This window comes from Hippocampus bargibanti, linkage group LG06 (assembly GCF_051943395.1).
Source record: "Hippocampus bargibanti isolate YZ-2025 linkage group LG06, ASM5194339v1, whole genome shotgun sequence".
In the NCBI taxonomy this organism is placed as follows: domain Eukaryota; kingdom Metazoa; phylum Chordata; class Actinopteri; order Syngnathiformes; family Syngnathidae; genus Hippocampus; species Hippocampus bargibanti.
Genome location: NC_142739.1, coordinates 31,201,938 through 31,224,664, shown reverse-complemented (window position 1 = coordinate 31,224,664; position 22,727 = coordinate 31,201,938). Strand labels below are relative to the sequence as shown.

The 22,727-nt window shown below is 46.1% G+C and overlaps 3 protein-coding genes across 9 annotated transcripts in view; all 3 read left to right on the top strand.

Annotated features, from left to right (window-relative positions):
• The window catches only part of csf3r (colony stimulating factor 3 receptor), a 54,557-nt gene extending 40,500 nt beyond the window's left edge, over positions 1-14,057 (top strand). For 2 of the 7 annotated variants that reach the window (XM_088999142.1, XM_088999143.1), the window contains 16 exons: positions 3,819-3,874; positions 5,420-5,494; positions 7,053-7,367; positions 7,740-7,872; positions 7,953-8,119; positions 8,429-8,589; positions 8,660-8,807; positions 8,950-9,032; positions 9,108-9,321; positions 9,515-9,706; positions 10,583-10,684; positions 11,220-11,366; positions 11,449-11,589; positions 12,203-12,299; positions 12,363-12,441; positions 12,825-14,057. In XM_088999142.1, the coding sequence (XP_088855268.1) occupies positions 3,819-3,874; positions 5,420-5,494; positions 7,053-7,367; positions 7,740-7,872; positions 7,953-8,119; positions 8,429-8,589; positions 8,660-8,807; positions 8,950-9,032; positions 9,108-9,321; positions 9,515-9,706; positions 10,583-10,684; positions 11,220-11,366; positions 11,449-11,589; positions 12,203-12,299; positions 12,363-12,441; positions 12,825-13,277 (2,563 nt within the window). In that variant the 3' untranslated portion in view covers positions 13,278-14,057. Of the gene's footprint in view, positions 1-539; positions 686-3,818; positions 3,875-5,419; positions 5,495-7,052; positions 7,368-7,739; positions 7,873-7,952; positions 8,120-8,428; positions 8,590-8,659; positions 8,808-8,949; positions 9,033-9,107; positions 9,322-9,514; positions 9,707-10,582; positions 10,685-11,219; positions 11,367-11,448; positions 11,590-12,202; positions 12,300-12,362; positions 12,442-12,824 lie in introns of those variants that run through there. The other 5 variants (XM_088999144.1, XM_088999147.1, XM_088999149.1 and 2 more) reach the window with 4 other exon arrangements.
• An 857-nt stretch (positions 14,058-14,914) lies between these two features.
• mrps15 (mitochondrial ribosomal protein S15) lies at positions 14,915-19,230 on the top strand. The gene is made up of 8 exons (XM_088999151.1): positions 14,915-15,164; positions 15,541-15,609; positions 15,696-15,771; positions 16,046-16,094; positions 16,172-16,256; positions 16,767-16,825; positions 18,002-18,193; positions 18,807-19,230. Exons 1-8 carry the CDS (start codon positions 15,044-15,046, stop codon positions 18,879-18,881), a joined length of 726 nt encoding a protein of 241 aa, XP_088855277.1. The 5' UTR covers positions 14,915-15,043; the 3' UTR covers positions 18,882-19,230.
• Positions 19,231-20,060: 830 nt separating this feature from the next.
• Positions 20,061-22,726, top strand: ponzr11 (plac8 onzin related protein 11). Its single transcript, XM_088997711.1, has 4 exons — positions 20,061-20,210; positions 21,200-21,340; positions 21,579-21,715; positions 22,498-22,726. The coding sequence occupies exons 2-4, from the start codon at positions 21,229-21,231 to the stop codon at positions 22,600-22,602; spliced, it is 354 nt and encodes a 117-aa protein (XP_088853837.1). The 5' UTR covers positions 20,061-20,210; positions 21,200-21,228; the 3' UTR covers positions 22,603-22,726.
• Position 22,727: the final 1 nt, after the last annotated feature.

Genomic DNA, 22,727 nt, shown 5'->3' with positions numbered 1-22,727 from the left:
GTTCCAGGGTCCACATAAAACATAATTTTGGACGAAATAAGCCTTACAACCACACAAAATACGGTGATACCTCGGCTTACGAACTTAATTGGTCCCCAGAAAGTGTTTGGTAGACAAAAAGCTTGTCTACCAAACATTATTTTCCCATATGAAACCATTCAAATGAGAAAAATTCCGTTCCAAGGTCCCCATAAAACATCATTTTCAACTAAATAAGCCTTAAAACTACACACAATAGACCTTATTTTATGCATAATGAACATGCTATTGTATTGTAATGAAAGAAATTAACTGTACTGTATAATAAAGTTGTTTTATTACCAAGAGGAAGACCAAAGAGGAGCTTAATGGATGTTGTCAAAGAGGACATGAATGTGGCTGGTGTGAGAGAAGAGGACGCGCACGATGGAGAACACTGATTCGCTGAAGGGAAAAGCCCAAAGGAAAAGAAGAAGTCAACGTCTGTTGTGGGGAAAGATCAAGTTTGGTGGCCGGCGTCGCAGACGGGGCGGCCGACTTCCCCTTGCAACTGCTTTTGTTTTGGCGTCAGCCGGGAGGACCTCCCTTGCGAAGCGCCTCTTCCTGGAAGCTTGCACTCCACTTTCAAAATAAGGAACTTTCTCGTCACACGCGACGCCGACGGAGCGCTTCGGAGCCTCGGCTAGCCGTCATCTCTTCGTCCGAGGTGAGGCGACGCTCTCGTGGCAGCCCAACTTCACCGTCAGGGTCCCCGTATCAGTCCTCCGATCATTCGGACTGACCGTGGTCCCCGTAAGGCCGTTTCATCAAGATGGGGTGTGTGTGTGTGTGTGTGTGTGTGTGTGTGTGTGTGTGTGTGTGTGTGTGTGTGTGTGTGTGTGCGTGCGTGCGTGCGCCTTTTTTGCACATGTTGTGGGGACATTCACCTGAATACTGTACATGGATAGCATATATAAAAGATATTTGTTGATTTTAGCTTTTAGGATTGTTTTCATCAGCGTATTGTCACAGTATTGATTGACACAACATTTTCCATCTGTGATGAAAAAGAAAAATGGCCGCATGATAAAAGTATGATGATGAAAGAGCATTTTGCTTGGATTTTGGTCCCCATAAGACTGTTTCATCAAGACAGTGTTTGCGTGTGACTATCACAAAGGTCAATAAAACGACTTTATGATACAGTACAGTTTATTTCTTTAATGACAATCCAATAGCACATTTATTAGATGTACAATTAGGTCTATTTAGTGGTGTAGTTTTAAGGCTTATTTGGTTGAAAATGATGTTTGATGGGGACCCGGGAACGGATTATTCTCATTTTAATGGTTTCCTATGGGAAGTTAATGTTTGGAAGACAACCTTTTGTCCTTACACGCACTTTCTGGGAAGCGATGAAGTTGGTAATCTGAGGTATGACTGTATGCCTGTTGTTGCCATGTGAATTCGACTTTGGGGAAACGTTCTGCTTGTCGCCACAGATTTGGCTTTTGCGCTGCCATTCGGTGGACATATTTGCCACTTTGCATCCGCTTTGTCAAAAATGGATGCGGAGCCACCGGCGTTCTTTGTGATGAAATGACGGACTGACGTCAAGGGTGTCGCTTCTCAACTCGGACAATTACGGGATGGCGTCGCTCGCGATTGGCCGATTGGCAAGGTCATGCGCCATCCGAAAAGCTCGCTGGCATCCAAATAGCCAAAGATTCCAGCTGGACGTTATTTTCTGAGCGAATCGTCGTCAATCCGCAGCGGCCTTGTGGCGAGGATGACGCCCGTCCGTCCGTCCGTCCGTCCGTCCGTCCGCTCGCCCGCCAAAATGGGGAAGTGCTGCTGAGCGTGTCATTGCGTGGCCTGTCAGGGACGTTGCGAAAGGGACCAAAGTGGCGCCATAAAGGCCACCGTTTGTGTCCTCGACCAGCGGCAGCGACGGAGGAAACAGATGCTGGTGGCCCCAATGGCGTCCTTGCCACACCCAAGCCTTCGCCTCACTTAAACACCCACACATTTTCCGCTACGACGGTTTAACCTGCCGTGCTCTTGCTATGTGTGTGTGTGTGTGTTTGTTGGTTGGTTTTGGGGGGAGAAACGGCTTTTTTCATGTGAAACATACGTTTGTTGTCTTTTTTGACAAATTGGTTTGTTCCTAAAACTGGTTTATTTGGAGAGGGGGGGGGTAAGATGACATCTGAAGGAAAAAACAACTTGTATTTTCAAAATAAAAAACTGGCATTCACCGTTGAAAAATACCCCCAAAAACGTAGAGTTGTTTTCTTCGATTTTATTCCAAAAAGTCGAACAAGACTGAGTTTATTGTTTGGACAAAAAAAGAATGTTTCTGGAGGGGGTCGAGAAGAAAAAAAAAAAGTCACTCTCACAAGGCCAAAGTGGGAAAGTGGACTTTTTTTTTTTTTTTTTTTTTCAGGCGCCAATCAATTGCACTTGCATTTTTCCACAAGAATGCCATTTTTTGTTTTTTTCTTTTCAACTAAAAAAAAAGAGATTGAAATTTCCTCCCCCGAAGGAAAAAAAAATAACTGCGTAAATCACAACCTCCCCCCCCCCTCCCCTCGCTTAAGTGGTCGTCTTCATCAGCGTAATTTGCTTGCGAGCCAAACGCAAATCGACTTTTTGGAGCCTGCGGCGGCAAAGCACCTGCTGGGACTAATCGGACGTGGGCCAAATGGAAAACGCCAAAGAGATTCGGAGCTGACGGGGGGGGGGGGGGGCGGGGGGGGGGGTCTTTCTGTCAGCCGCCGATAAGAAATGAAAATTTCTCGTCATCTTTTCAACAAAAACCAATCGGAACACAAACAAACAAACGACTTGAACGACTTTGCCGTGGCGGCAGTTGAATGACAGTACGGTGAGACCTTGGCTTACGAACTTCATTGCTTCCCAGACAGAGTGTGTCAGGCGAAAAGTGTGTATCCCAAAAATTCGTTTCCCATAGGAAACCATTAAAATGAAAATTATCCGTTCCCAGGTCCCCATAAAAAAATAATTTTCTACTAAATAAGCCGTAAAACTACACAAAATACAGCCATACCTCAGTTTATGGACTTGATTGGTTCCCAGAAAGTGTGTGGAAGGCGAAAAGTGTGTATCGCAAACATTCATTTCCCATAGGAAACCATTAAGATGAGAATAATCCGTTCCCAGGTCCACTTAAAACATTTTCTACGAAACCCGTAAAACTACACCAAATATACCTTATTTTATGTATAATAAATGTGTTATGGTATTGAAATTAAGGAAATAAACTGTACTGTATAATAAAGTGGCTTTATTGACCTTTGTGATGGTCGCTGATGGCTTGATGGTATGCTGTGGTCGGTTTCATCAGCATGAAACACTTGATGAGGAAGGTAGCCTTCTTCTTCCACCATCTTGAGCAATGATTCCTTGTAAGCTTTGGCAGCTTTGTCGTCATTGGCTGCCTCACCGTGACGAATGACACTATGAATCCCTGTACGACGCTTAAAAATAAGTCACACATCTCCTTCTTCTGCTCGATCGTCTTCTTCTTTCTTTTGTGTCCTCTTCGGCTTAACGCTAGCATGTGGTGGAGGCATTTTCGCTCCCACAATAGCAAAAGTACTCCACTTGATAACAAACCATGTCTGCACGCAAAGAAAGTGGGTGTGAAAACTAGTCCGCCAGCCACCGTGGTGCCGTGTGGTTCGGTTCGTCCGCCGAAAACTAGTTGGTATGCCAAGATTATATTCATAAAGCGAAAAGTTGGTCAACTAAAGTATTCGTAAGCTGAGGTATCATCGTATTTTTCTTTGGAAGAAACACAACTTTGTGACGAATGGTTTGTTTCTTTTTCATTTTAGCGCAGAGCAGAGTGACCGATTCCTGACTTGTGGCGCACGTTCGCACCCATGGAATGGTAAGTGGCTTACAATACATCCCGATTTATTGATCGCTGGGAGAGGCGACGCCCCTTATTTGTCAATCCAAGACGTGGCGGCTTGTTGATGACGCCATGTTACAAGGTGCAACGTGGTAGACAATCACCTCCATTTGCCTTTATTATAATAATAATAATAATAATAAATAATAATAATAATAATGACCGTTTTGTGTTTGGGAGCCTTTTACTGAGCGAGTTGCTTGTTCTGTAGCCACAAAGGGACATAAGTCTTCTTGTGCCGGTCCCAAGCCCGGATAAATACAGATGGTTGTGTCAGGAAGGGAATCCGACGTAAGCCGAAAGGAAAAGAAGAGGAGGAGAATATTAATAATAATAATAATAATAATAATATATTTCCTTTGTAAGCGCCTTTCAAAACTCTCAAGAACACTTGACAGGATATTTTTTTCTGCGGGTGAGCAGCGGCAGCCACACGCGCCAGCGTTCACTCAACCATATACAGTAAAGTCTCGTTATATCGATATTCAAGGGAGTCCGAAAAAATATCGATATAACCGGGACTATCGATATATCCGACCCTGTTTGCATGTAATTTTCTCCGTGCGTTCATAGAAATAGTATCGATATAACCGGGACTATCGATATATCTGAAATCGATATAACGAGACTTTACTGTAGTTATACATTTATTTATATTTGTAACGTATTTTTATATGGTTGTTTTTTTGTTAGTTTGTTTATTCATTTATTTATATATGTATTTGTTTATGTATTTAATCTATGTGTTTTTATTTGTTTGTTTATTAATTTTTTAATGTAAATTTACATGATTTATTTGGATATTTCTATATGTATTTTAATTTATTCAGGTATTCATGTATTTATTTTTATTTTCTTCATTTACTTATTTTTTATGTATTTTATGTGGTTATTAATTTATTTACGTATTTCATGTATGTATGTTTTCATTTGATTAATGTAATAAATACAACAATAAATAAAAACAAATAAAATAATCTTCTAGCAGGCTAGCTGCCTTACTATTAGCTATCTATCCAGCTAGATAGCTATCTGTTAGATATCTCTAAGCTATCTGGAAGCTAGCTAGCTCATTGGCTGGCTATCTATTGGCTATCTATCTAGCTGGCTGGCTATGTATTAGCTAACTATCCAGCTAGCTGCCTATCTGTTAGCTAGCTTGCTGCTCAGTGTATTAGCTAACTGACTATCGGGCTAGCTAGCTGGCTATTAGCTATATGACTATCTAGGTGGCTAGCTGTCTAGCTAGCTATCTGTTGACTATCTATTAGCTATCTACTAGCCAGTTAGCTATCTATCTATTTTCTTCCAGGTTGAGTGAACGGTGGCGCGTTTGGCTGCCGCTGCTCACCCACAGAAAAGCTTATCCTATGACTGAAGTAAAGTGACCTTGTGAGTTTTGAAAGGCACTTAGAAATGAAATGGATTCTTATTATTTGTTGTTGTTTTTGTTATTTTCCCATGGTCCGATCTTTGGATCCCGTGATTGACTGATCTCGTGTTTGTGTTTGGGCTGTCCAGCAGGTGGCGCCGCCATGGCAGCGGCGTGGATGTCAGTGCTTGTCATGATAGCGGTTGTCGCCTCAGCGGAAGACGGTAATAATGATAATCCATTTCATTTCTAAGCCACTTTCAAAACTCTCAAGGGCACTTTACAGTTTTTTTGTGGGTGAGCAGCGGCAGCCACACGTGCCAGCGTTCACTCAACCCGGAATAATTCAAAAAGATAGAAAGCTAGCTAGCTAGCTAATAGAATGATAGACAGCTAGCTAATAAATAGCTAGTTAACTGGATAGCTAATATTTTTCCTGACTCAAATAGCTTGCTGGCTGCATTGCTAATAGCTAGCTCTCTAGCTAGCTAGATAACTAATAGATAGCTTGCTAGCTAGATAGCTAATATGTTTCCTGACCCGGCAGAAGACGGTAAGTGCCGCCGGGTCAGGAGACATGTTAGCTATCACTAGCTAATATGTTTCACAGCTATTTCAGCAAGTTTTGGGCCTCGCGGGAAAGACAAAATCATTTTGGACGAAAACAAGATGGACCCCTGGGAAGAGTGTCCTATTTCTTCTCAAAGATGAAGGCGTCGCCTTTTATTATTCCAATGGAATCCGAGGGGGGGGCGGAGTTATCTTGACAAAGAGGCGAAACGCCGCAAGGCCCAAGTGTAGTACGTTGCATTGAAAATTCATTTCATATAATTCGCTTTGAGGATCCTTAGAAAAAAAGTTTTTGGTATTTACAGATTCAAGTTGCTATTTTTTACGCTAGGTTAAAGTGGAGGCTGCTTAGATATTCATACAGTCATACCTCGGCTAACGAACGCTTTAGCTAACCAACTTTTTGTCTTTCAAACGTTAAATTTGCGAGAATATACTAAGTAGGCATACTAAGTAGTTTTCTGGAAACACGCGGAGCGCCACAATTGCTGGCGGACTAGTTTTCGGCGGATGAACACCAAACCGCATGGTCGAACAGCGCCACGGTGGCTGCCGGACTACTTTTCCACATACCCTTTCTCTGAGTGCAGACGTGGTTTGTTATCGAGTGGAGTAATTTTGCTATTATGGGAGCGAAAAAGACCCCACCACAGGCTAGTGTTAAGCCGAAGAGGACACCAAAAAAATTGTGGTCGAGCAGAAAAAGGAGATCATCAAAAAACACCAACGAGTTGTGCGTTTATGTGACTTAGCGTCCCAGTACCAGTGTGCTAATTGGACCATTGCAATAGCACATTTATTATACATCAAATAAGGTCTATTTTGTGTAGTTGTAAGGCTTATTTAGCAGAAAAGTATGTTTTATGGGGACCTGGGAACGGATTAGTCTCATTTTAATGGTTTCCTGTGGGAAATTAATGTTTGGAAGACACACTTCTCGCCTTACACACACTTTCTGGGAACCAATTAAGTTTGTCAACTGAGGTATGACTGTATTTTGTGTAGTGTTAAGGCTTATTTAGTAGAAAATGAGGTTTATGGTTACTTGGGAACGGATTATTCTCATTTTAATGATTTCTTATGGGAAATAAATGTTTGGAAGACACATTTTTCACACAAATTAAGTTGGTAAGCTGAGGTATGACTGTCCAACGAAAAAGCTGACTTGATTCCCGGCTTGGAATCTGGGTTTTTGACCACAATCCGTTCCAGAAAGCTCTTTGAAAACGCATTTGCGACTCTCCGGTGAGAGTGGAGCCTGCGCCAGGGTCCTGGCGTCCAGTTCCGTGGTGGTCTTGGGCTCGCCCGTCACGGTCACCTGCGTGATCGACGACGCCTGCCCGGCGCTGACCGGACGCCAAGTCCAACTGCGCCTGGGCGAGCGCCTCCTTCCCGACGTGATTCCCGTGGTTGCCGGGAGCACCAGAGCCTTCCACCACCTGATCCCGGCCTTCAACCACACCCGGGCCACCCTCACCTGCTGCCTGCAAAGCCACATCATCGCCGGCCTGGAAATACGAGCTGGACGTAAGCAAATAATAATAATCATCATCCATTTCGTTTCGTGAGCAGCGGCAGCCACACGCGCCAGCGATCACTCAACCCGGAATAACTCAAATAGATAGAAAGTTAGCTAGCTAGCTAATAGATAACTCATAGATAGCTAGCTTATAGATAGCTTATAAATAGCAAATCTATAGCTAGCTAGATATCCAGGTAGCTAGCTAGGTATCCAGCTAGATCGCTAGCTAGATAGCCACCTAGCTAGCTAATAGATAGCAAATAAATGCTAGCTAGGTAGCCAGCTAGATAGCCAGATAAATATACATAAGAGAGTAACACAGCATGCGCGGTGCCGTTGTGGCTAATATTCGTCGCACCTCTTTGTCTCCAATTGAGATCCTCCTCCGGCGCCCCAAAACCTGAGCTGCCAGGCCAACTTGTCCGCCCAGGAAAGCCTGACGTGCCGGTGGGATGCCAGCCTGCCTGACCCCCACCTGCCCACCAAGTACACCCTGCACACGTACATCGGGTGAATGCTCCGACGCCGACCGCACTTGACCTTTGACCCGACGGGGGGGGAAGCGTCACGGAGACTGTCGTGGATTTCAGGGATTTGAAGTGGAGCCACGCCTACGAGCTTGCGCCGGGGCTCCGCGGCTACAGCATCCCTCGCGCCGGCTTTGTTTTCTTCTCGGAAATGGAAATCTACGTCAAGGCGGCGAATGCGCTAGGAGAGGCTAGCTCGCCGCGGCTAACTTTGGAACCTGTCGGCTCAGGTAATTGGCCCAGGCGGAAGGGGGCGGGGTGAGTCTGCGCGCTAAGTTTGGATCGAAAGCTAGCTTGATAGCTAATAGATAACTCATAGCTAGCTATCTAGTTTGTAGATAGCTTATAGATAGCAAATATGTAGCTAACCAGCTAGCTAGCGAGGTAGCCAACTAGATCGCGAGCTAGATAGCCAGATAGCTTATAGATAGCAAATATATAGCAATAAAGATGATTTAGATTGTGATTGTGATTGTGATTGTGATTGTGATTGTGATTGTGATGGTACTGAAGTTCCCGTTTGGCCTCTCTTGCTCCAGCTAAGTTTGACCCGCCAAAGATTGCGAAGGTGCAAGCGTGGCGTCCCGGCTGCCTGCGGCTGAAATGGCAGTTTTCCCACTTCCAGGACTGGATGAAGGACTTTGTCAGTCTTCAAGTGCGTCTCAAGACCGAGGCCAGCAGCCGGTGGGCCGAGCGAGCGGTAAGTCCGCCGGACCGTTTGCCGTGGATTTGTTCCGCGGTGAGCGAGCTCGGGTCCGCCTCCCTTTCAGATCCTGGACCGGGCCGTGCCCCGGAGGTACGTGTTCCAGTGCGGTCTGCTGCACGGGTCGCCGTACGTGGCCCAGATCCGAGTCCGATACCAGCAAAGCCCCTGGAGCGAATGGAGCGCCGGCCGGTCCGCAGTCACCCCGGAGACCGGTAGGCCAACTCGGGAGCGAGCGTCCGTCCGCGTATCGTGATTTGTTAGCGGCTGGCTCGGGCTAACGAACGGTCCCCGTCCCGGTTCTCAACTACGGTGGCCTTGACGGCGGTGGTTTTCCTTCTTGTCGCAAATTTGCAGCTCCCTCCGGAACCCTCCATACGTGGATGAAGCTTAGCGGCCATCGCTCGCGCAATCGACTCCAAATGCTTTTATTTTGGAAGGTCTGCGCCGAATCGCTCGCTGTTTCCGCTACGTAGCGATTGGTCCTAGCGCCGCCGTGTTGTTGACTTTTCCAGCCGTCGGCACGATTCCGCGCCAACGGCCGCAACCTGTCCTACGTGGTTTCTGCGCCGAGGACGCCCTTCCGTAAGAGGGCGGCGACGCTGTGCGCCACGGCCGGCAGCCACTGCGCCTTCCGTGTACCGAAGAAGGCCAGGAAAGTCTACCTGGCGGCAGTGAACGCTGCCGGAAGGTCCAAGCTCACGCCGCTCTCCATTTACCGGCCCATTGGTACGACTGCAACCGTGTCCCCCTCGTATGGCCCAAAAATGACTGAGAGTTTTGAAAGGCGCTGATAAATGAAATGTATGATGATGATGATGATGATGATGATGATGATGATGATGATGATGATGATGATGATGACGATGACGATGATGAAAACTCCTGATTGATGGGAGCGTCCTTTCTCGGTACCCCGCAGGTGGTCAGACCATCACCAAAGTTAGCGCCAACGCCGCCGGCAACGGGTCCGCCATGTTAGTGAGGTGGGAAGACGTGCCGTCGCCAACTCTGATGGACTACATCGTGGAATGGAGACCTTTGCTAAACGACGACCTGTCCCTTCTTCGCTTTGAGATCGCAAGACGGAACCTCTCGACTCTTGTCCTTTCAGGTATTTCTCTCTCTCTCTCTCTCTCCCTCCTTCTCCTCGTCTTAACATGACATGAACATTTATTGATTTATTAAGCTAGCTATCTAGCTGGCCATCCTGCTAGCTACCTATTTGCTACTGTCTGACACGCCGTTTGCGGTGCCAGGCGTAGAATTTTAATTTAAAAAATAGGGTCTAGAGGTCGTGGTCGTAAGTACGGGTGGTTGTATGTCGAGCCGGTCGTAAGTCGGATGTTACCTGTACTTGAATGTTTCTCATTACATCATGTGTATGCTAAATTTCTAGCTGTCTAGCTGGCTATCTAGCTGGCTACCTATATAGGTATCTATTTGCTATCTATTTTCTGTCTATTAGCTATGTATCTAGCTAGCTGGCTATCTGGCTATCGATTAGCTAGCTAGCTATTAGCTATCTACCAAGCTAGCTATCTGGCTGGCTATCTATTAGCTAGCTTTCTATCTATTTGAGTTTCTTCCGGGTTGAGTGAAAGCTGGCACATGTGGCTGCCGCTGCTCACCCACAGAAAAATTTATCCTGTGACTGTAGTGACCTTGAGAGTTTTGAAAGGCGCTTATAAATTAAATGTATTATTATTATTCTCAGCCCTCTCTCTTCATTTGTGACACCGTGTGGGTGCGGATCAGGCTCATTAGTTTGCGTGAGCTCAAATCGATCCTATCAGAGATGGTCTAGGACCCTCCGCATCCTGGTCACCACCTCAGTTCTGCGCGATTGCACGGTACCCACAAAAAAAGTCAATAGCTTCATATTGTCATTGAAGTGAATTTTTTTTTCTCCCTCTGAATAGAAAAAAATATTGCCTACGAATTGGCTGACCTCTGACCTTACTTGGTAGTTCCTCGCTGTCACCCGCAGGAACTTTGGAGCCCTACAAGCCCTACCAGGTCTCCGTCTATCCCAGGTTGAAGGAGGGCGTCGGCCCACCTCGGAGCGTTTGTGCTTACTCGCTGCAAAAGGGTGAGTGAGCGCGTTGCTTTTGTCAGGTTACACTGACATCTTGTGGCCGGAAGAGGAACTGCCGCTCCAAACACTTGCAAGCGGAGAAATGGGAGTGCAATCATTGGATTTGTTTTTTTTTTTTGCAAATTTGTGACTTTAACTCCAGCAAATTTGCGACTTTAAATTTGGCAAATTTGCAACTTTGAATTTGGCAAATTTGTGACTTTAAATCTAGCAAATTGTGAGTTTGAATTGAGCAAATTTGCGATTTTAAATCCAGCAAATTTGCGACTTTAAATCTAGCAAATTTGTGACTTAAAATCTAGCACATTTGCGACTTTAAATCTAGCACATTTGTGACTTTAAATGTAGCAAATTTGCGAGTTTGAATCCAGCAAATTTATGACTTTAAATCTCGCAGATTTGCGACTTTGAATCTAGCGAATGTGTGACTTTAAATCTCGCAAATTTGCGACTTTGAATCTCGCAAATGTGCGACTTTTTTGACTGAAATGTCCGTAAGATTGTTTTTGCCTGCGATGTTTTCGGTCAGCTCCTTCGGAGGTCCCAAAGATCCGAATGAAGAAGAACTGGCAGTACCACGTGGAACTGGCCTGGGACGAAATCCCCTTGGAACGGCGCAACGGGATCATTCAAAGCTACAAATTGTTCTACTGGGACGAGAGCGGAAGGGTGCGCGGTAGGCGCCTTTCAGTTTCCATAGCAACATCCTCCGGTCCGAGTGTCAATGGAAAGGGGGCGGGGCGTCGTTGTCATTCCAGTGGCCACGGGAGAGCCTGCGGAGCGCAAAGTGGTCCTGACGGGCCTCAACTCGCGCTCTGTTTACGACGCCGTGTTGATGGTCAGCACGCAAGGCGGAAGTCGCAACGGCTCCACCGTCCACTTTGACATCAAAGAAATGGGTTGGTCTCCCTTGGCGACGGCGCCGTGCTAAAAACTCACGCTAGCATCACTTAGCTTTCACCTCAAAACCATTCAAGTACGTACAATGATACCTTGGCTTACCAACGCTTTAGCTAACCAACTTTTCACCGTGCGAGAATATACAAATAATAGCGCCGGCGTTCACTCAACCTGGAAGTAACACAAATAGATAGAAAGCTAGCTAGCTAGCTAATAGAAGATAGCTAATGATAATACTAATACATGTATGCGTAGCATAATGGAAAAAGGTAAATAAAATGACTTGATGATATAGTACAGTTTATTTCTTTCATTACAATACAATAGCACATTTATTATACATAAAATTAGGTATATTTTGTAAGACTTATTTTGTAGAAAATGATGTTTTAGGGGGACCTTGGAGTGGATTATTCTCATTTTAATGGTTTCCTATGGGAAATTAATGTTTGGAAGACACACTTTTCGCCTTACACACACTTTCTGGGAACTTTGTAAGCCAAGGCATCACTGTATTCCAAAAAAAACTTTTGGGGTGAGGATGAGGCTCAAGTGGGCGGAGCGTCTCCGTTGCGAGCACAACCCTCACGCGAGGTTTGTGCTTGATCTCAGATCCCGTCACTTGGGTGATCATCGTGGTGGCTACGTGTGCTTGTTTGTGTCTGCTGATCCCTTTTCTGGTCAAGACTTGCTCCTCCGAGAATCATCGGTGAGTAAGACGCCAGATCGTCCGTCCCGCCGTCGCTCGCTAACACTAGCTGGCTTTTCACAGGCTGAAGGTGCGATTTTGGCCCGACGTTCCCGATCCCGCCAACAGCAGCATCAAAAGTTGGACCTCGGAGTCCACGCAGGTGGGACGCCGTCGCGGGAGGCTTGCTGTCCTTTCCCCCATCGATGAAAAGGTTTCTTCAGCCGTCATCTGGACTTCTTTGAAGGTCAATCTGGATCTGGATCGTTCCTACGATAGACTTCTTAGGCAACATGGGCTTAGTTATGCTGATGAGATGATACCAGTGCAAATGGGGCAACCAGGCCAGTCGTACGAAAAAAAAAAAAAACTTTAGTTTGCTGACGAAGCTTCTTGGATGAGAAGCGAAAGGTCCGACACCTTGAAAGAAGTCCAGATGACGGCTGAAGAAACCTTCTCATGGATGGATGGACCGCTCCTGTAGCACTGAGAGCTTCCACGGACCTTTCCCGCCATTGTCCTCAAGGTCCGTTTGTTTTGTTCCAGGACATCGGATCTTCGTGGGACTTTGAGGATCCAAATGCGGTCGATCTCTCCCAGCTGAGCTTCCTGCAGCTTCCCGGCAAACCCGGCGAGGAAGAAGACGTCGGCGCTTGGTTGCCGGACGCCGAGGACACCAGCGACTTGGGGGAGTCCGTCTGCGGCTCCCCTTCCCTCCCTGTCTCGGCCTCTTGCAACGGCGACTCGGTGCCTTACGCCACCGTCCTGTTCGCCGGTCCGCACCCTCACGAGTACCTGCGCTGCGAGTCCACGCAGCCTCTGTTAGCCTCGGACAGGAGTCCCAAGTGTTACCAGAACGTCGACGGGTCCGAAGGCTCGGCGCCGTGCTTTTTTGGACCCTGCGGGCCCGAGAAGGAGGAAGAGGAGGACAACGCCGCCGCCATCCAGTGGGAAGACTTTCCTTTTCTCCGAGCGTTAGCCATGAATGACGCTCAGTGATTTCCACTGAAAGATTGCCTGTGCCTTGACTTCCAAGTACGGGTAACGTCCGACTTACGACCGAGTTCCGTTCCGACCAAACGGTCGTAAGTCCAAGTGTTCCTAAGTCGAAACCCATTCAAAATGTTGAAGAGAGACTCGGAGGCTATAAATGACACGCAAACTTCCCCCTCTGGTGCCATCACACGGTCGATTTCTGTGCGAGTGTGTGACACGCCGGCCGGCTGGCCAAAATTGACGTACGCGTTGCCGGCCTGCTAGCGCGTTGCGGTGCCAAGCGTAGAGTTACAATTTTAAAAATAGGGTCTGGAGGTCGTGGTCGTAAGTCGAGACGGTCGTAAGTCGGATGTTACCTGTACAGTGATACCTCAGCTTCCAAACACTTTAGCTCACGAGCTTTTTGTCATCAAGTGTAGTACTTTTGCTATGATGGGAGTGAAAAAGACCCCACCGCAGGCTAGTGTGAAGCCGAAGAGGACACAAAAGAAAATGACGGTCGAGCAGAAGAAGGAGATCATCGAAAAACACCAACGAGGTGTGCGTTTGTTTGTCTTAGCGTCCCAGTACCAGTACGCTACGTGTGGCTAAGGTGTTTCAGTGGCATTAGAAGAGGTTGAAAAACTTGTGTTGATTTGGATGAACGAAAAGCAGCTAGCAGGAGACATTGTGAGTGAGGGTATTATCGCAGAGAAAGCACGGCAACTTTACTCGCATATCATCAAGAGGCAACTACATCAACGACCGACACAAAGGTCAATAAAACCACTTGATTATATAGTATGACAATACCATAGCACATTTATTATCCATAAAATAAGGCACATTTGGTGTAGTTTTCAGGCTTATTTAGTAGAAAATGATGATTTATGGGGACCTGGAAACGGATTATTCTCATTTTTAATGGTTTCCTTATGGGAATTTGTACAGATGACGGCTGAAGAAACCTTCTCATCGATGGACCACTCCTGTACGTCTGAGAGCTTACACAGACGTTTTTCTCCAGGTAGTCGGGTTTCCTCCCACATTCCCCAAATATGCATGCTAATGGCATGATGTTCGTCTGTGGCTGGATTACAAAATGAACGGATGAATTCAACATTTTGAAAGGCGCTTCGAAATGAAATGGATCGTTCTTATTTTGTGCATGGTGATATCATGCGCCTCCGTGCCACCGGGGGGCGGTGTCATACAGGCGGAGAAATTTCGGGCAAACACGGAAGTTGACCCCCGCGGCTGGGCTTCAATCATAATAATAATAATAATAATAATAATCCATTTCATTTATAAGTGCCTTTCAAAACTCTCGAGGTCACTTTACAGTCACGGGATAACAATATTTGTCGTTTTGTTTTGGGTTTGCAGGGGATGAAACAAATAAATGCCCGTGACTATCGTAGGCCCCCACCTGATTGTATTTCTACCGGTTGCCCGATTAAAAATAAGTCTGTTCAATGTAAAACAACGATACACGTTTTTGAAACCTGAAAAGAATATATGGTGTCCATATTCCATGTTTGAAGGTAATAAATATGTTATATTTTAATGCCGACATTTGCCCGGTGGTTTTTCCGAAGACGTTCCAGGGAGCGGCGTTGAACCGGCCCGTCCTCATCGACGTGGTCTGCCTTCGTTTGGAATTCCTTGATCGCGGAACTACGACCGGCCACCAAAATGGCGTCGCGCACGTAGCAGTCGAGTGCGTCTCTCCTATTTGCGTCGGTCGGCTTCGCTTCGGGCTCGTTTGTTCCGAATTTTGCAACAACGTCATGTTGTCGAATATCGCCCTGAGGAGCGTCTTCAGGTGTTCGGCGGTCGTCTTGCGGGAAGGCCCCGCACCCCCTCGGACGTGCTGCTCGGCGTTGCTGTCGCCGCACAAAGTCAACGGCGGTAAGAAGTCGAAGCGAAAACGGCGCCGGCACTCATAAATATCAGACATATATTTATTGTGTACATATAAAACGTCGCCGACTATGCCTTTTGTGCAGCACGGGAGCTCACGAGTAGTATCGTTAGCTCATGACGCGATGATGCTAAAAGACTAGTAAATTTGTGACTTTAAAGCTAGGAAATTTATCGCAAATATATATCACAAATGTGCAAAAATACCCCATAAAAAAATCTATATTTCAACCTGGCCTCATGCTCTTCCGTACTACCTAGCTAGCTGTTGGTTATCTGTTAGCTAGCTAGCTAACTTTTTAGAGTTTTGAAAGTGAAACGTATTATTATGATGATAATAAATGTGTTTGAATTCTCTGTCCAGCGCCAGGAAGCGTTGCCCCTCCAGCCTCGGTGCGCCTTTACGCTCGCCTTTCGAAGCGAAAGGAGCCGGGTATGTGTTGGCCAAGGCGATGGCGAGCGCTCACGCCCGAAAGCCCGGCTTCCTTCCAACCGCTTGCTCTTGGCTTTGTTTTGCAGGCGCCGCCAGCCAAGTGGCCGACCTGCCCCTCACCTCGCTCAAGACGGAATACGCCGCCGTACCACTCGCTCAAACGTAAAGAAAGGCAACACGCAACCACCGCATTTAAGGCTAAATCATCATCATCATCATCCATTTCACTTCGAAGTTCAAAGCTATCTAGCTATTAGCTATGTTCTTGAGAGTTTTGAAAGGCACTTTTAAATACAATGTATTATTATTATCATTAGTGTTATTAGCTATCAAACTGGCTAGCTATCTATTAGCTATGTTCATGTGAGGCGCTTCTAAATGAAATGGTTTCTTATTATGATTGTCACCGAAAGGCGTCCTTCTTTCTGCGAGGCAGGACGGACGACGTTGTGAAAAGACTTCTTTCGCTGGAGTTGGCCAATCACGTAAGTTGCTTGGATGCATCGACGTCGCGACTGCGCCGGATTGGCCGACCGACCGATGCGATGCGTCGCGTCCTCAGAGTGAAAAGCTGGCGCTGAAAAAGGAGCAGCTGATCGCCAAGGTGCAACGAGAGCCAAACGACCGCACGTCCGTGGAAGTTCGAGGCCAGTTTGCCTTCGCCGCCACGCATGCATTTGCACACTCTTCACCTGTGTGTGTGTGTGTGTGTGTATGTGAACTTGTGTGTGTACGTGTATATACTGTGTATGTGTGGGTTTGTGCATTTGTATGTGTGTGCATGTATTGTGTGTGTGTGTAGATACTGTTGTGTGTGTATATGTAGATACTGTTTGTGTTTGTATGACTAGTCTTGTGAGGACCACTCACATTTTCTACCATACATAGTGAGGCCGTTCTGGCCGGTCCTCACAAGTTTTTCATTCTAAAGGCTTCTAGAGGGTCCATAGATGCATCTGTTAAAGTTTCAGAGAGGTCCTCACAAATTCACCCAAAAAGATTTTTGGGGTGTATTTTCATTTCACTCGGATACACACACTTTTTACTCACTGTGTGTATTCGTGAGTGTGTGTGCGTGCGTGGTTAATGAGAGGAAAAAGTTCATTCCACAAAAAGTCAAAGGATATTTCATCCAAATGTGTGTGCGTGTGTTGCAGTGGCCATTTTGACGACGAGGATCCGCAACCTTCAGGAACATTTGCAGACGCATCACAAGGTGAGCCGAGAGCGTTCAGGAGGCGCTCAAAAGGTTGGCCGGAACTAGAAGGCATCGGCGCGTTTCCTTCCTGTCGCGTCCCCGCGCCACATCCTGTGACGATCTCGCCACACCCGAGACGCTCGCTCGCTCGCTCGTCATCGCAACTGCGACACTTTTTCAACATCCTTGCCCTCTTTTTTATCATTTCAAAATAATAATCATGACAATCATAATAATTTCATTCATTTCTAGCGCCTTTCAAAACTCTCAAGGTCACTTTACAGTCACAGGATACGTTTTTTTTTTCTGTGGGTGAGCAGCAGCATTCACTCAACCCGGAAGTAACTCAAATAGATAGAAAGCTAGTTAGCTATCCAATAGCGAGCTAATAAATAGCCAGCTAGATAGCTAGCCAGATCGTCAGAAAGCTAGCTATCTAGCTAATTGCTATTTACTACAGAGCTATTAGCTAGATAGCCAACTAGATAGCTAGCCAGATAGTCAGAAAGCTAGCTAACTAATAGATAGGCAGCTAGATAGCCAGCCAGCCAGTGAGCGAGCTAGCTACCCATATCGCTAGCCATCCAGATATCCAGCCAGCTAGCCAGTCAGGTAGGTAGTTAGATAGATAGATAGCCAAGCTAGATAGCCAGCCAGATAAGTAGCTAGATAGCTAGCTAGCCAATAGTCAGAAAGCTAGCTAGCTAATAGATACCCAGTGAGATAGCTAGCCAGCCAGATATGTATGCTAGCGGGATTGGATTGGATATGCCTTTATTAGTCTCACAGTGGAGAAATTTACATTTCACAGCAGCAAAGTGATAGATAGCAAACTAGATAGCTAATAGATAGCTGGCTAAACAGCCAGCTAATAGATAGCCAGCCAGCTAGATAACTAGCTAACTAGCCAGATAGCTAGCCAGCCTGGTAGGGAGCTAGGTAAATAGATAGCCATCTAGCTAGCTAATAGATTGCTATCCAGATAGTCAGAAAGCTAGCTAGCTAATAGATAGCCAGCCAGCCAGCGAGGTAGCGAGCAAGTCATATAGCCAGCTGGCCAGCCAGATAGCTAACTAAATGGATAGCTACTAGATAACTAGATAGCCAGCCCGCGAGCTATCTAGCTAGCTAATAGACTTGATGATGACACGCTTGTCAGTCTTTGCACAACTGGAATGCGTCTGCGTGTTCCAGGACAAGTCCAACAAGAGACGCATGCTAATGGCGATGGACAAGAGGAAGAAATTGCTGAAGGCTCTGCGGCTGGAGCGCTACGACGCCTTTGAGAAGGTGTGCGAGCGCCTGGGCATCACCTACACCTTCCCGCCGGAGTACTACAGGCGGGCTACGCGACGCTGGCTGGCCAAAAAGGCCTTCTGCATCAAGGTAGCTTTATCTGGTTGGCCGCCTAGCTAGCTCTCTATTAGCTATATGGCTGGCTAACTATCTATTTGCTATGTATTGACTGTCTGGCTCGCTAGCACTTGATTAGCTATATGGCTGTCTCGCTGGCTGGCTATCTATTAGCTATCTCTCTAGCTCTCTATTAGCTACATGGCTGTCTCGCTGGCTGGCTATCTAGCTACTTGCTCTCTATTTGCTATGTATTGGCTGGCTGGCTAGCTCGGTAGCTATCTATTAGCTATATGGCTGTAGTTGGTTGACTATCTAGCTAGCTATCTACTTGCACTCTATTTGCTATGTATTGGCTATCTGGCTGGCTTTTTCGCTCCCAAAAAAGCAAGAGTACTCCACTCGATAACAAACCACATCTGCACTCGAAGAAAGGGGCTGTGCAAAAGTAGTTTGTCAACCGAGACTATACTCTCACCAATGTAAAGTTTGTAAAGCGAAAAGTTGGTTAGCTAAAGCGTTGGAAAGCCGAGGTATCACCGTGCCTAAAATATCAAAAGGGACGCTTGTCTACGCCAGTCACAAGATGAGGGCAAAAAGAGCACTTTGGCTGCCAAATAAGACGTTTGCGTCAACTTTGTTGCAGGTCTTCAATGAGGTGCAGAAGCTCAAACTGCAGCAAAGCGCCCAAGCGGCCGCCGCGCCGACTGCCAGGCAGTAATGCCGGACGACGCCAGCTTTTTCGATATTTTTATTTAGTTAGTTTGTTTGTTTGTTCTATGTTTCTTCCGGGACGCCCGCCCACACCCACGCCCACCCGTCGGTTCCACACCCAACGTGTCCAGCCTCGCAATTCCGGTGCAACAATCGTGGGCGCTAGCTATCTACTTGCCATCTATTTGCTATATGGCTATCTTGCTGGGTAGCTATCTAGCGGGCTATCTCACTTTCTATCTTTTTGAGTTACTTCTGGGTTGAGTGAACGCTGGCGCGCGTGGCTGCCGCTGCTCACCCACCCACAGAAAAACTGTAAAGTGTCTTTATAATTGAAATAAATGAAATGTATTCTTCTTCTTGTTATTATTATGATCATCCGTTTTCTCCTCAGACATTAAATAAAATGAATCGTGGGCATAAAATGTTTGTGTGCCGACTTGTCTTTGGTGACTTGACACCACGCCGTCTGATATCAATTTTGTTCACACGAAAGCTAGCTATTTGCTATTGATTAGCTAACTGGCTAGATGGCTGGCTATCTAGCTAGCTAGCTATTAGCTCTCTACTAGCTATCTATTAGATACCTATCCGGCTGGCGAGCTATCTATTAGATACCTATTAGCTAGCTAGTTTGCGGGCTATCTAGCTATCCATTATATCTGGCTGGCTATCTAGTTAGCTATGTACTATTACAGTACTATTAGCTATCTAACTAATTAGCTAGTTATCTGTTAGCTATCTATTATTACCTAGCTAGCTTTCTATCTAATTGAGTTATTCCGGTTTGAGTGAACGCTGGCGCATGTGACTGCCGCTGCTCACCCACAGAAAAATTGATCCTGTGACTGTAAAGTGAGCTTGAGAGTTTTGAAAGGCGCTAATAAATCAAATTATTATTCAGGCCGGCAACGCGTACAATAATTTCGGCCAGCCGGCATGTCACACTCTCGCAAAGCAATCGATTGTGTGATGGCACCACAGGGGGGCGTGTTTGCCAGTCATTTAGCCTCTGAGTCTCTATTCAATATTTTGAATGGATTTCCACTTAACGACCGTTTGGTCGGAACGGAACTCTGCTGCCAGTCAGATGTTACCTCTATGTGTGTATATATATATATATATATTTTTTTTTTTTTTGTGTCACTCCCTGGTGATGCAAGAAAAGCGTAAAAACAAATTGGTTTTGGTTTAGAAAATCACCGCAAAGATCTCGTCATCGTCCTCGGCCGTTTTGGTTTGAGCAAGAAGCATTTCTCAGCTTCCTGTGTGGCGTCAAACTCGGAGGTTTGATCGAGATCCGTTTGCGCCCAGACGTCCGCCTGCTCGTCTTCTGGTAAGTCGCTTAGCGTTTTTACCAACATGAACTGCTTCATGTCACAAAGAGGGTACAGCAAGTGCTGAAGAATGAATGACTCTGTCTTTGTGTTGCCATATTATTTATTTTGTTTTTTACTTCAAGATGTATTTTGTTTTTCTACTTCTTTCTTTCATCGCTTTGCTGCTGTGTTACTGCCTGTGACTATAAAGTGACCTTGAGAGTTTTGAAAGGCGCTTAGAAATGTACTGGATTATAACCTGTTAGGGTATGCGTGTGTGTGTGTGTGTGTAATTATAGTACATTTGATTTCTAAGCGCCTTTCAAAACTCTCAAGGTGACTTTACAGTCACAGGATCAGTTTTTCTGTGGGTGAGCAGGGGCAGCCGCACGTGCCAGCGTTCACTCAACCCGGATGTAATTCAAATAGAAAGCAAGCTCACTAGCAAGCGAATAGATAGCTAATAGCTAGCCAGCTAGATAGCTAGTCTTGTCATATTATTTGTTATTTAGTTCTTTTGTTCTTTTGTTTATGTAGACATTAGTAAGAAATATTGTCGTCAAAGTCTTTTCTCTTTGCCATTTATTATTATAATAATAATCCATGTCATTTCTCAGCGCCTTTCAAAACTTTCAAGGTCACTTTAGATTAAAGTTCTTTGATTTTGCACCATCCAATCTCTTCCCCCCCAAAGAACGTATTTATACATAAAAAGAAGTAGAAAAACAAAGTACAGGAGCTGCTGGAAAGGCAGCCACTCTCGCGGCGCCATCTTCAAGTCAAAAGAGCAAAAAAAGTAAAATACAAATATGACAACACAGACACAGAGAGTCATTCATTCTTCAGCACTTGCTGTACCCTCTTTGTGACATGAAGCAGTCGTAGATGAAAGAGGAGAGGATCAAAAATTCAGATCCGCTCCTCCTTCTTCCCCCTATCAATAGGAATGACTACGTGGTTTTGTGACAAGCAAAGAACTTTTGTTCTGTGTTGCCAACGTGAACAGAAGCTGCAACCTCGGCCCCCCCTTCCTTGATGTCCAACCCGGTGGTGAGCGGCCAGCCCGGCCACGGCGGCTACGGCACCAACGTACAAACCGGAGAGTGGAGCACGGGCCTCTGCTCCTGCTGCAGCGATTTGTTGATTTGTGAGCGCAGCCATTCCTTTGCGTCATTGTTTGAAGCCAGAAAATTGGTCACTTTCAAGCCAGCAAATTTGACACTTTGAATCCAGCTAATTTGTGACCTTCAATCGAGCAAATTGGTGACTTTAAAGTTAGCAAATTTTGAGTTTGAATCTCGCAAATGTGTTGATTTGTGAGCGTAACGATTCGTTTGCGCGATGGCGTCCTCATCAACCGCCCCCCCCCCTTCCTCCCCTCGCAGGTGCTTTTGGCTGCCTCTGCCCGTCCATCCTGGCGTGCTACACGGCCGACAAGTACGGCGAGCACTGCTGCTTGGGCTGCGTGCCGGGAGGCTTGACGGCTTTGAGGACCCACATGAGGCTCACGTACGGCATTCAGGTACGAGCCAGCGACCAATCCGAATCAGAAAACCTTTATTCGTCCCACAATGGGGAAATTTGCAACGAGAGGAACTAACGCTTTTCCTTGCACCAGAAAGGAAACGTTGCTCAAGCGGGTGCAACTTGCAAACTTAGTGACGGTTACAAGCCACAAAACATCCTGGACGGAAGAGCATGAGGGCTAAATTTGCTAGACTTAAATGTTTAAAAAAAAAAACTAAATCGGAGTTTGAGATTCAGGTAACATCCGACTTATGACCAAGTTCCGTTCTGTCCAAACGGTCGTAAGTCGAAATCCATTCGAAATGTTGAATCGCTAAATGACTGGCAAACTCCCCCCCTCCGGTGCCATCACACAGTCGATTGCTGCGCAAGAGTGACATGCTAGCTGGCTAAGCAAAATTGTCATGCGCGTTGCCGGCCTGCTAGCGCGTTGCGGTGCCAGGCGTTGAATTCAAATTTTTAAAATCGGGTCTGGAGCTCCAGGTCGTAAGTACAGGTGGTCGTAAGTCAAGCTGGTCATAAATCGCCAATCGAGAGCTAATAGATAGACAGCTAGCGAGGTAGCTGGATAGCCGTATAACTAATAGATAGCCAGGTAGATAGCTAATAGATGGCCAGCTAGGTATCTAGCTAGATAGCTAGCCAGGTAGTAATCATAATAATATAATAATTTCATAACTAAAGACAAAAAAAGTGCCCGAAGAGCAACGGTGACCTCTGACACTGCGATCCCAGAAAAGTTGTGGTTTGCACAATGTGTTTGCGTGGTTTTCCCAGGGGACGGTTTGCAACGACGCGCTCCTGTCGTTTTTCTGCGGCCTCTGCGACTTGTGCCGAATGGCCCGAGAGATTCGCATCCGCAGCGGAGAAACTTCAGCCTAACTGCAAAGGATTATTGCGTCATCTGATTGATTGACGGAAGAAGCCTTTCAATCAAACGCATTGAAATGTAATCGTTCACATTGGCAATGTGAGCATAATAAAAGTACTTGGATACTTGAATGCAC